The following is a 13,443-nucleotide window of genomic DNA, read 5'->3' on the forward strand; positions in this document are numbered from 1 at the left end:
AAAAGGTAACGCATAGAGTCTAAACAGCTGACAGGGACATACAACAGTATACTACATAACAAACTGATGTAGTAATATTGTTCAGTATTTCAGAATATTTGTCCCACAACATGTCACCTAATCAAGTATCCATCACGATATTGTATTTTCTTGTTTACTTCATACAAACACAAATTGTAGCAGAACTTATAATATGTAAGGTATATTCATCAGTCTGCATATATAAGCTCATATTTTCAGCCATACATTTTGGGACCAAAATATAAATCAACAAAAACACACATTAAAGTCTAGATCTTCATGATTACAGGGACAGCTAAGGAAATCCCAAATCCAAACCAACCAACCAAGTACCGGAACATGCCACTTAAATAACATAACATTGTTATGTGAATATATATATGAATAACACTTTATGTAATTACTACTGCAGTAATTTAATCTTATTTTATCACTTCTTTGGGACATTTCATCACAAAGATATGTAATCATGAAAGAGTGAATTTACATTGTGATTTTGATTAACAAATGGAGCTCATAAATCACTAGAATTATGACAGTCCATAGACTGAAACTATTTGGCTCCCACACTTTCTGTTCCCACTCAAACCCTCCATGGGAGGTCATGTCAGTGAACTTTTTAATCAGCAGGAAGACTGAGCTGAAGTTCTTGTTAGAAGCAAGTCTATGATATTTCAGTTTACTAAAAGATAACAAAAGGGGCAATTACCAACCGAGAGTAATAATGGCTGTAGTTCACACCACAGAACTAAACCACAAACATCCATACTTCACCATACCACTCACATCTCTTCACTCGAAACTCACTAGACATTCTATTGACCCTTTGTCTGTTTACAGTGTACAGAATTATCAGATGGTTATATATATCATTTTATATGACTCTCATCAAATTGAATCATCTTTGGTGTAATAGTTCAACATTATGCCATTGGCCATGGTGCTGAGCTGTCATGGATAACAACTGATATCTACAATACCACGGAAATGGTATTTTGTAAAGCCATCAGGCAACAAGAGCTTCTGCACTATTGACTATGCAAAGTGAAAAGGAAAGAAGAAAACTAAAATTTCAAAACCCGATCAGGATATAAAGACTTCCATCACCAAAAGAAGAGAACATTTACAAAACTTGAATGAACTGTTGGTCTGAAGATTGTGACATAAAACCCAACACCTCTCAATATTCAGTGAAAGGAAAAAGAAATGCAAGAGAAGAAAATATTTCTTCAAACTTGGGTAAAAGATGTGTGCACATGCACTTATCTGACTGAATGTTGTGAAGTTGCTTTAATTCTGATTTGATTAGTATGAACAGGAGAATTGGTTAAAGTTAGGACATATTTATCAAAATGTATTTTTCATTTATTACTCATTGTTTACAATGAACTATACACTGGTTGAACAATGTTTTGTATATTTAAAATAGAAGTTTGTTTAAGTTTCCCAATTCCTGACGAAAGAGACTAATATTAGCAAAATTTATTTGCTACGTTTCATTCATGCTGATGTCCTACAAAGATGATGTCTAGGACATTTCAACTAATATGCAGACTGATATGATATCCCATCATTAATACATCATTGGTGCACTATGTTCTTCCATCACCTGTAAATACATACTCCTTTATCAGTAAAGCAGCCACTGTTAACAAATCAAACAGCCTGTTTCAACCAACTGGAAGACTAAACCAATGAGTTCTCATGGTACATAGCACAAATGACAATATTTCTTGTTCAGTAAGCATTGTTTGTTGTTTAATGCCGCACTCAGCAATATTCCAGCTATATGGCAGCTGTCTACAAATAATCGAGTCTGGAACAGACAATCCAGTGATCAACATCATAAGCATCGGTGTAGGCAATTGGGATACGATGACGTGCCCAACAAAGCCAGCAAGCCGGAACACCTGATCCCATTAGCTGCCTGTTACGACAGTCATGGGTTACTGAAGATCAATTCTAACCCGGATCTTCACAGGTTGTGTTCAATAAGCATTGAGGCCAAAACAGCTTTCATATCAGGCAATGGTACTATCATACAAGTTCATGTACAGAGAATGGTTTATTTGACTTAAATTAAAATACTTATAGCATCCTTTAATTTGCATGAAAGTCACTACTACAGTATTCATAAGTGATGGATGAACATAGTCTACGAAAAACCATGATGTATTTTGATTATGATATCTATGAAGGAAATGATTGAGATATAAAGAAACAGTAAACGATGCTATTGTCAAGATTAAGATGCTATGATGCTGGTCAAGAGCAAAATGACCAGGTCAACAAAATACCTCTCTTTGGATCCAGTTTCACAAAAACTGTGAGTGAAAATGTAAATCAAAATTAGTTTCAGTGCACATTCACAGAGGCAAGGAAATGTCATATTTCACTGGAAATATTACTGAAGGGGTGTGATAGATAGTGAGTTAGGATTTAATGCTGCTTTGAACAGTATTCCAGTTATATCACAGCAGGTCATTAGTAGGAAAATCTGAAGTGATGTTGGTCTCAAAAGTTTATCACTTTGATGAAACCCATGAACATGGGTATGGGCTTGACATGTTCTCGCTATATAGGGATTCAGTGTGATAATCCAATACTGCAAGGCTATCTAACTGCCCATTCCGAGGGGAGGTCACAGCGAATGTTTTTGTGTGCTGTGCTTGTCAGTATTTCAACACCTATCAAACATGATTGATTGAGATTAATTTTATGCCGCACTCATCAATATTACATTTACAGCTATATGGAGGCGGTCTGTAAATAATCGAGTCTGGACCAGACAATCCAGTGATCAACAGCATGAGTATCGATCTATGCAATTGGGATACGATGACATGTGTCAACCAAGTCAGTGAGCCTGACCTCCCGATCCCGTTAGTCGCCTCTTACAACAAGCATGGGTTTCTGAAGATCACTTCATGTGTACCACCCTATATAGCCATAACATAAGATAAACTAAATTACATGAACAAGTTTCTTCATGGGTTGGTTGAGGAACAGATGCATACCTGTTCTTCACGGGTCTATCAAACATGACATAAGGCCAATTTATAAATGAAATCCATTTTTCACAGATATGCATTCTTTCTTTTTTAAAAATTATTCATAAATATGTTTTATTTCTACTCATAACAAAGGTCCTTATAATAGCATGGCAGGAAGAAGAAAGACACAGAGTCACTACTACTTGTCTGTGTGGAATTGGTTAACATGGTTAGGGAAGCAGAATGGAAGAATGTAATTATGCAATGAAGTTTATTATTAACCAGTTAGTTCAATAAGTGCGTGTCTCTTGCTTTTCTAGAACTATGATAAAATAATCAAAAGTTTCAGATAATTATACTGGAGATGATCAGAATAAATATTAGGACATCTTAATGTTCACACAATGGAGCAGTGATAACAACTTATGTTATATCCCATTGTTCATTCGACAGAAAGGAAAAAAAAGTAATCTTACACTGTCATATTGTTCCCATGTCAGAAAGGAAAACAACTAATGTTATGTCATCCTTCTGTTCACATTACATGGTATTGATAACAACTAATGTTATATCATCCTACTGTCTCCATTACATGGTATTGATAACAACTAATGTTATATCATCCTTCTGTTCACATTACATGGTATTGATAACAACTAATGTTATATCATCCTACTGTCTCCATTACATGGTATTGATAACAACTAATGTTATATCATCCTACTGTCTCCATTACATGGTATTGATAACAACTAATGTTATATCATCCTACTGTCTCCATTACATGGTATTGATAACAACTAATGTTATGTCATCCTTCTGTTCACATTACATGGTATTGATAACAACTAATGTTATATCATCCTACTGTCTCCATTACATGGTATTGATAACAACTAATGTTATATCATCCTATAACAACTGTCTCACATTACATGGTATTTAACAACTAATGTTAATCAACTAATGTTATGTCATCATTACATGGTATTGATAACAACTAATGTTATATCATCCTACTGTCTCCATTACATGGTATTGATAACAACTAATGTTATATCATCCTTCTGTCTCCATTACATGGTATTGATAACAACTAATGTTATATATTCTGTCTCATTACATGGTATTGATAACAACTAATGTTATATCATCCTACTGTCTCCATTACATGGTATTGATAACAACTAATGTTATATCATCCTACTGTCTCCATTACATGGTATTGATAACAACTAATATCATCCTATATTGATAACAACTAATGTTATATCATCCTATCCATTACTAACAACTAATGTTATTCATCCATTACATGGTATTGATAACAACTAATGTTATGTTATATCATCCTACTGTCTCCATTACATGGTATTGATCTAATGTTATATCATCCATTCCATTACATGGTATTGATAACAACTAATGTTATATCATCCTACTGTCTCCATTACATGGTATTGATAACAACTAATGTTATATCATCCTACTGTCTCCATTACATGGTATTGATAACAACTAATGTTATATCATCCTTATATAACTGACTCCATTACATGGTATTGATAACAACTAATGTTATATCATCCTTATATAACTGACTCCATTACATGGTATTGATAACAACTAATGTTATATCATCCTACTGTCTCCATTACATGGTATTGATAACAACTAATGTTATATCATCCTATCTGTTCTCCATTACATGGTATTGATAACAACTAATGTTATATCATCCTTCTGTCTCCATTACATGGTATTGATAACAACTAATGTTATGTCATCCTTCTGTTCACATTACATGGTATTGATAACAACTAATGTTATATCAACTGTCTCCATTACATGGTATTGATAACAACTAATGTTATATCATCCTACTGTCTCCATTACATGGTATTGATAACAACTAATGTTATATCATCCTACTGTCTCCATTACATGGTATTGATAACAACTAATGTTATATCATCCTACTGTCTCCATTACATGGTATTGATAACAACTAATGTTATGTCATCCTACTGTCTCCATTACATGGTATTGGTATACATGGTATTGATAACAACTAATGTTATATCATCCTACTGTCTCCATTACATGGTATTGATAACAACTAATGTTATGTCATCCTTCTGTTCACATTACATGGTATTGATAACAACTAATGTTATATCATCCTACTGTCTCCATTACATGGTATTGATATCAACTAATGTTATATCATCCTACTGTCTCCATTACATGGTATTGATATCAACTAATGTTATATCATCCTACTGTCTCCATTACACAGTATTGATAACAACTAATGTTATATCATCCTATTGTTATCATGAAAGAGAACATAACAAGTAATGTTATGCCATCCTTTCGTTCCCATGACAACAGGCATAAAAACTAATGCTATATCAACCTATTGTTATCATGAAAGAAAAGATAACAAGTAATGTTATGCCATCCTGTAGTTCTCAATGATACGGGAATCAAGCACTCAATGTTACTCAATGATACGGGAATCATGGCAACCAATGTTACGATATCCTTGTGTCCTCAAGATAGCAGAGATAACAAATAATGTTATGATTATATTCCCATGACAGGTCAGGGATAACAACTAATGTTAGGTAATCCTACTGTTCCCATGACAAATGGGATAACATCTTATCAAACCCCACTGTTCCCATTGCAACTGAGATAACATCTCATCTAATTCTATGGTTCCCATGACGACAGGGATAAAAACTAATGTTATGCCATTCCATTGGTTCCTATGACAGAGCAGTGATAACAACTAACAATATATTATGGAGGAGAGAGTATTGTCTACTGATGCTAATGTACCTGATTTGGCGTCCATTTTCACTAAAACTGCCATGCAAATTATGTTATACATTGATATCTAGCAGCCCATTGAAAGGCAAACGATATGATAAGCAAGTTTGTTGATTTCATATAAAAAACCTACCACACTTTTATTTATCGAAGGAACAATCTCTAAATCACAGTAGCAAATACAAATGGAAAAAAATAAATAAGAATAAAAATATATTATCTGTATCTCCTAAGTACCTGAAAGAATATGTAATTACTATGGATTCAATGATGCTTAGAAAATTCCTCACCATGCTCTTTTTTATCAATAAAATTATTAAAATGCAATAAAGATAAGACACACAAAAAAAGCATCCAAAAATCATTTGTCTCTAAATCTAAAAAAAAAGAATATAAAATAAATGAGCGGATTGTGCTTTTCAACTAAAGGCATTAAGCAAATGATATTACAGTTCTACCATCTGGTACAATCGAAACAGTAGAAAGTGCTGAAACTGGTAAAATATGTAATATGAACATAAAATATAAGTTGGTAATCTGGTAATATATCATATCAGGTTATGCATAAATTCTGCCTATTTCATCACTACAAAATATGTTAACAATGTATCACTTTGAGGAGCAAACAAGTAATTTTTGTTGTTGAGTAATCCATATATCTAGAAATAGATCAAAACGAGGTCTGTTGCTGGGTTTAATACTTGAGAAAATGTTCAATCCCCTTGTTATTACTTGACATAATATCATATTCAGAAGCCCTACGATACATCTGCATGTCACATGTATATACATAGGTACTTAGCCTATAAAACCTTTATTAACAAACACAAATCGCTGGAATATACAAGGCTATACTTTAAGGACAAATACCATGACACATAGGAAGACAGACATTGACGCCTTTATGCCGATATTGATCCACGATGCACAAACCTACTGCATCAAACATATCAGCTGTATTGCTGGTTATAATCTCACCTGGTTCATTCAGGAGGGGGATCCCATTTCTCAGGTACGCTGCCGTCAACGCTTCCAGGTAGTCAGACTAAAACATGTCACAGTTGTCAAAGTCAATACAAATTCATGTAAAACAATGCAACATTGATTCTTTGAGTATACAGTGATGTGCTGTACAGATTATTCTGAAACAACGCAGTTTTCTATTCATACATATTATTACATACAGATCTAGAGAGCGAGTTAAAATTGCTAACATCGTGCTCAGCAATATTCCAGCTATATCATGGTGGCCAGTAATTAATCCAGTCTGAACCAGACAGACCAGTGATTGATATTATGAGCAATCATCCAAACTGAAGGGGTATATTGACACAATATCAACCAAGTCACTGCCTGACCCATTAAGTCATTTTGTACAACTAGTGCATGCTGCTGAGGGACCAAAATTCTTAAACAGCCATTGGCAGGCCTACCAAAGACAACTTTCCCACTGTGCAGAAAAACGCAGAAAAGCCCACATTAATCGTGGAAATAGCAACATAAACACATTACTTTACTGAAACAGTTCGAAAACCATGAAACTGCAACATTTTTATATCAGTGAACTTTGACCTCTTTGCAGATAAGTCTTTCCAAATTCTGAGCAACCGTGAATCAAATGAGAAAAGTATTAAATATTTCGAAATAATTGCTGTCAATCGTTTCACCGAATGGAGCGTAAACTAAACAAGTGTGCACACAATGATGATATATGCCAAATAACACAACAGAAAACTTAAAAGGAATGTAACATTTGTCCAAACTGGAAAATGTCAACATCGCGGTCACATGCTAAAATCAGTTTTGTTTTATGATGCAGTGTTAGCGATTTAAAAATATGTTGCGAGGTAATTTATATGTTGCTATTTCCACGATTAATGTGGGCTTTTCTGCGCTTTTTCTGCACAGTGGGAAAGTTTTCTTTGGTAGGATGATTGGGTGACTAAATATATTTCAAATAGAATCTTTTGCAGATAAGATTGCAATCAAATGTCCTACTTTCCAATCACCATCTTCAAGTGTGCTTAGAAAACACCAAAACACTTCATTTTGTTGATGCTGATTAAAATATGTTGTTAATTAAGTTGAAATGGTGTGGACATGGTTACAGTTGTAAGAACATATTTTTTAAATTAAAAAAGTTGAATTTTTCAGTCAAGTAACCCATTTGTTTTTAAACATATTTTCAAAGGTTCTTGCTTCAAAACAGATTGCAGCTAGCCAAACACATCATAAAACAAACATCAGTTTATCATAAATGACATCACAGCCATGTTGACAATATGTCACCACGTAAAGAAAGACAAGGGACAACATGAACATGCTGGCAACAGGAGCTGGGGTCACTAACATAGTAGGGAACTTTTCTTCTTTTGAAGGGAAACTACTGGTAGTATCGGTGTTATCAACTATCGAAAAGGGGGACGGATGAAAAGTTTGATTGGCTTATATTCTATAAAAACATGACAAAACATAGACTACAGGTTGCAACTGAACAACAAATGAAGAGCAAGGCCAGAGGCACTGAATTGGTTCTCTTTAGAAGAGTATGTAGTCCCAATAATAGATCAATCATGATCTTCGAGCTTCAAGTTTCAGAAAGATTTAAAACTCTGACTTCTTCAACCAAATGACTCTTCACTGGCATCATAATTTTTACACTTCACAAAATGTGTCATCTTACCAAAGATATTTATTCTACCTTCTACAAAAACATAAAAAAATAGGTTTTCTTTATCTTCTCTTGAAGTTTTCAAAAATGTTAAAGGATGCCCATGTTTTCATATCACTGAAGTTAAGCTGTAATTTCACATATAGAAATTGGGTGTTTTAAATATCTTTTAAATAGCATATATTTAAGTGAGTGTTGCATGCCTCCCTTTACTAAAAATAAACCAGCTGGCCTCATAGTTTGATATGAGAGGAGTCAATGACATAAGCTCTGGATAAAAGTGGTTGTATATTCTAGGGTTAAACGATTACCTCCCATGTGAAATTATACAGTTTGGGTGCACACACAGACCAGGCCTGCATTGGATTCACAGATACATTTGATCAATATTACATGACATTCCAGCCTTGGTTATCCAGTGCAATATAGCTTTATTCTCTTATGACAACAACCCTTGACAAATCAGACCATAGTCTCTTATTGAGTTACAGATAAGAACAGAGATGTCACTTCCAAAACACAGCTAGAACTTATGAGTCAAAGGTGTGTATCATAACTGAATAGAGATACAATATACTGAATAAACAAGACACAGATTCATCGTCAGTACTGAATGGTCTTGTATATGCAAAAGTGTTTGAAAATAAGTATGAAAATCAAAGGTTCCATTCCAAATGCCAATGTAACACGTTTAGGCTTCCGGAGTCGTTGAATTGAATGCAAGAGACAAGGATCCCCTTTACTTTGAATACTGCACAATGTTCCACCATCACCCATGAATACATGCAAGCACTTTGCTGAAAGAAAAGGTCTGGTTGAAGTGAAAGAGAAGCCAGTGAGTGTTGAGACAATTCAGCGCTCAGAAGCCATTGTACAAACATACAATGTTCATGAATGTTTGCACGGAGAGTATATAGAGCTCAACGGTTGGAGGAAAGTCCACCTTATTTCTTTTACTGAATATATAGACCGCATCACAAAAATACCTCAAAGCTACATTTCACAGCTGATGGAGGACAGTATTGCATAAAAACCATTGAAGTACTGACGATATCAACATTAACATAATTAAATTGTTAAAAAAGTTTATACATAGATACTGAAACAGAATAAATATTGTTTCCAAAGATAAGTGTATAAAGCATTTGACAGGTTAAGCTGTGGCAAGTTTCACAAAATGTTTGAGTTAATATACATATACTATATATCAAATATATATAAAGATTGTTAATTTTCTATTAAATAATCATATTATGTCAATATCACAATATACACATTGCTATAATTACTCATGTGCATGCACTATAAATACATGTAAACATGCATTATTCATATATGATTATGTCCAACAAGATGCACTATGCGAGTAGTTATGCATGCAGTTTTGAGGAATATACAGCCAGATCATGCTACAAAACAGGAATACAGGTCACCTTATATATGAAGACTTTAATTATTTTCAAATGACGAAGTTTTATCTTTACTGGTCTTTTACTTTGTACTCACTGCTAACACTAAAGAAACCCAATTCTCTGCTCATGAATAGAACTTAGAGGCCAATTTCTAACAAATATAAATATCCTTCTAACAGACTACTGTCTGCTTATCTAGACTTGCCTCTTTAACAGATAGAATTACAATACATCCATGGGCTTAGCCTTCAGTACAGCCTTGGAGCAAGGCTAGGCATTGACCTTCTGTGACAATAAGGAAAGGTTATAAGGTTTGATTAAGCTCCACCCACCCACCCCCTCAAAAGTAATCATTTCACTGAATACGTCATTTGATGATAAAGTCTCAGACATTAACTTTACAAAAATTAAGGATCATCATTGGAGAGGATTTATGAATGAGTATTATGGGAAATTATATCAAGTCAATTATATCACTGCTGTCTTCCCTATGTGAGAAGATAATGTCAGTGACAGAGGCCATTTTAATACCACAAATCTGGCAAGATAATTATTTGGAATTTTGAAGGCATTTCTACATCAAAGGGCAGAGACTTCAGAAAAAAACACTTGGACATTTTAATTAAAGTCGATAGCTTACAGAGGGCTGGGGTTAGGGATGTAACGATGCATCGAACTATCGATGGATTGCAATTGTTGAGTCTCTGATAGCAATTAATTGATTGTAGAAACGAAAAACTATCAATACATCGATAGTATGTGTGACTATCGTTAGTTTAGTAATTGACTTCTGGTGATAAATGCGCAGCGCAAAATGCAGGATGTTTGGGTGAAGGCTTGCAGCTTCATTGAGTTTATGTTTTAACAGTTTACTTGATCTGGGTTTTTTGTCAGTTATTAAAAGAGACTGGAACTACTTCAACTTGTTTTTATTTCATATAAACTATACATTCATTTGGCAAAATGACTTCAAATGAAACAATTCAGGGAGAAAAAAAATATTGCAATAGTATTGCAATAGTTGGTCGCAATAGTATGTTGCAATAGACTATCGCAATAGTTGTTTCCCCCTCAATAGTCACCCTTAGTTGGGGTATTAGACAACTTTGTTAAGTCATAATAAGGCAATGAGCCCTGTATTCCTGTTTGACCCAGATGACTATAAGCAAGGTGTGGAGAGGGTGTGCCTAGGTCAGGCACTGGGTAGGACAGAGACAATAGGATGAACTGTCTCAAAAGTTGCTCTTCAAATACAATAAAACACACTATCTTCCGGGCTTACAACAAAGTTTAGGTACATACAAAATTGACATTCATTTCCCTGAAGTTTCAATATAACATTATTCAAAAACACTTCAATTTAAGCTAATGCAATTTATTATTACCTATAATCCCTACACTAACATGTCTAGCTCAGTGTAAGGTTTCAAATTTGACTGCTTAAGAAAAAAATGATTAATTCTGATAAATTATTAATAAAACATAGTGTACCTATTCCATACAAATTTCTTTCAAACTGTCTGACCAAATGTCTTTCAAACTGTCTGACCCAGGAATATACATCACTAACATTCATGCAATATATTAGGAGTATCACAAGTTACTGATGCTGCAAGGCTACGAGCATTAATACATCTGATGATACAGAACCTGATACATCCACTGATTCATAAACTATTTACATTCTGAATTGTTTTAAAAAAGTAACAATTATGAAGCATCACATTAACCTAATATAATAACTACTTGGTCCAGCATATGTTTTAATTGGGATTTCAAATGTCAAATTTATATAGCTCGGTTGAACTATGATGTTTGGTGATCTATGTGATCTATTAGAAGAAGTTAAATTTACGTGAGTTAAACACAAATTGATAACAACAACCTCTACATTGAGACTTTCATGCAAAACAAAAAACACAAATGGAGTATAGCAATATGACTCATGATTGATAGCTAGGCATAACATGACACTCTGCTATACATACAGCTACATTTGTGATCTACTTATGACACAAAATCATCACAATACATTATGCAACTTTTGAGACAAACCCCGAACCTGTCCCCTGACAGTGGGTTGGGGTATAAGGCCCTTGGTTTTAACCCATCTCACCTCATTCTGGGGTGGGGTGCCTCTTTGACGAGAGGCAGCACTCAAAGCCTGTCAGAGGTCAAAAGTCAAAGGTGACAGACTTATACTACCTGTGAATCTATGTAGACAAGCATCTGCATTACTATCTATCATAGATACACTATCATCATGGTATGTTCTAACAATGCATCATTGTCTATTCTAATACTATCGCAGTCATGTATAACAAAGTCATACTTCCAAAGGAAAAACAGGATATTAACATCAGTTAACACTGCATGCAAGTCTGAAGACACATCTACACCCATTACCTGTGGCACTCGACTAAGGCTATGAAAAATCAAATGTTTCTCATCGAGCATATTTTCAAAACTTCAAACCAAACTTCATTATTTTCATGGCATCAAACTATATTCAGAAATGTCACATAAGGAAGTATTATTCAGGAACAATAATTCTTCCATTAGAAAATAGGTCATTTTGAACTTTTAATAAAACCTCAAATAATGAGTCCCTGATCAAATTTTGTTCCCTGTGGATGTTATGATAACCTTGATGTGTAAATCCAGGATGCAAAAATAACTTTTTTGACAATGAGTAATCCAGCATGTGGTAATAGACATTCTGATGATGAGAAACAATTTTCATATTTCAAGGCCTTGTTCTAACTTCTCAAATATATATTTCTTCATCCTTTCATTAACCTTAAGCACAGTACAGACATCATCTTTCATTTTATCTGTCAGTTAATCTTTTAGTTAGAATCAAGAACAAATAAAAAATGCACAAAATCAAAAACTTAGCTTTCACAATGCATGCACTATGGTATTGAGGAAGACATTTTTACCCGTTTCTGTTGTCGTTCATCGCACCTCTCTTGTACAAATATTGGTATACCATTATTGGTACGTTCGTCCTGCGACCGAGGCCGTTTAGATGACGTAGAGTACCGGAGTGCCTGGGTTGAACCCTAGTGGAAACAAGCCAACCGTAACAGACAAGCAAACTGTTGCTAGTTAGTGCACACACACTCATGCACACACACACAAAAAACAGACACACATTTGACATAATGCATGTCAAGTGCTAACGCAAGAGTAGAGGGTATTGTTATGACACTTTCGGTACAGACAAACTCTGAAGTTTTTGAAAATATGAACATCATCTAATATCTATCATAATATCATGTATTGTTATAATTACAACTACATATATGGACTACCCTAGTTTTTGTCTAAACTGGAGCAGGGTTGGGGGCGGGGTTGGGGGCAGGGGCAGGCCAGAGGCGAAAACAGTCACCTTTTGTCTTACATTCACTAAGAAAAGAATTCCAGTTCTGCCACAAAAAATGAAAGCAAAAAGAACAGGGGAAAAACTAGGATAAAACAGCTAAAAACATAAAGTTCCCTGCAT

The 13,443-nt window shown here is 34.4% G+C and overlaps 1 protein-coding gene across 3 annotated transcripts in view; it reads right to left on the reverse strand.

Annotated features, from left to right (window-relative positions):
* Window positions 1–13,443, reverse strand: part of LOC124281816 (cytosolic carboxypeptidase 2-like) — a 95,567-nt gene that overhangs the window by 18,383 nt on the left and 63,741 nt on the right. For all 3 annotated transcript variants that reach the window (XM_046717809.1, XM_046717810.1, XM_046717811.1), the window contains 4 exons: window positions 12,878–13,000; window positions 12,052–12,099; window positions 6,831–6,897; window positions 2,319–2,345 (listed from right to left, as the gene is read on the reverse strand). In XM_046717809.1, the coding sequence (XP_046573765.1) occupies window positions 2,319–2,345; window positions 6,831–6,897; window positions 12,052–12,099; window positions 12,878–13,000 (265 nt within the window). The remainder of the gene's footprint in view (window positions 1–2,318; window positions 2,346–6,830; window positions 6,898–12,051; window positions 12,100–12,877; window positions 13,001–13,443) is intronic.

The sequence above is a fragment of the Haliotis rubra genome, unplaced genomic scaffold (genome assembly GCF_003918875.1).
Source record: "Haliotis rubra isolate DU_JTF1 unplaced genomic scaffold, ASM391887v1 Scf29, whole genome shotgun sequence".
Taxonomy (NCBI): domain Eukaryota; kingdom Metazoa; phylum Mollusca; class Gastropoda; order Lepetellida; family Haliotidae; genus Haliotis; species Haliotis rubra.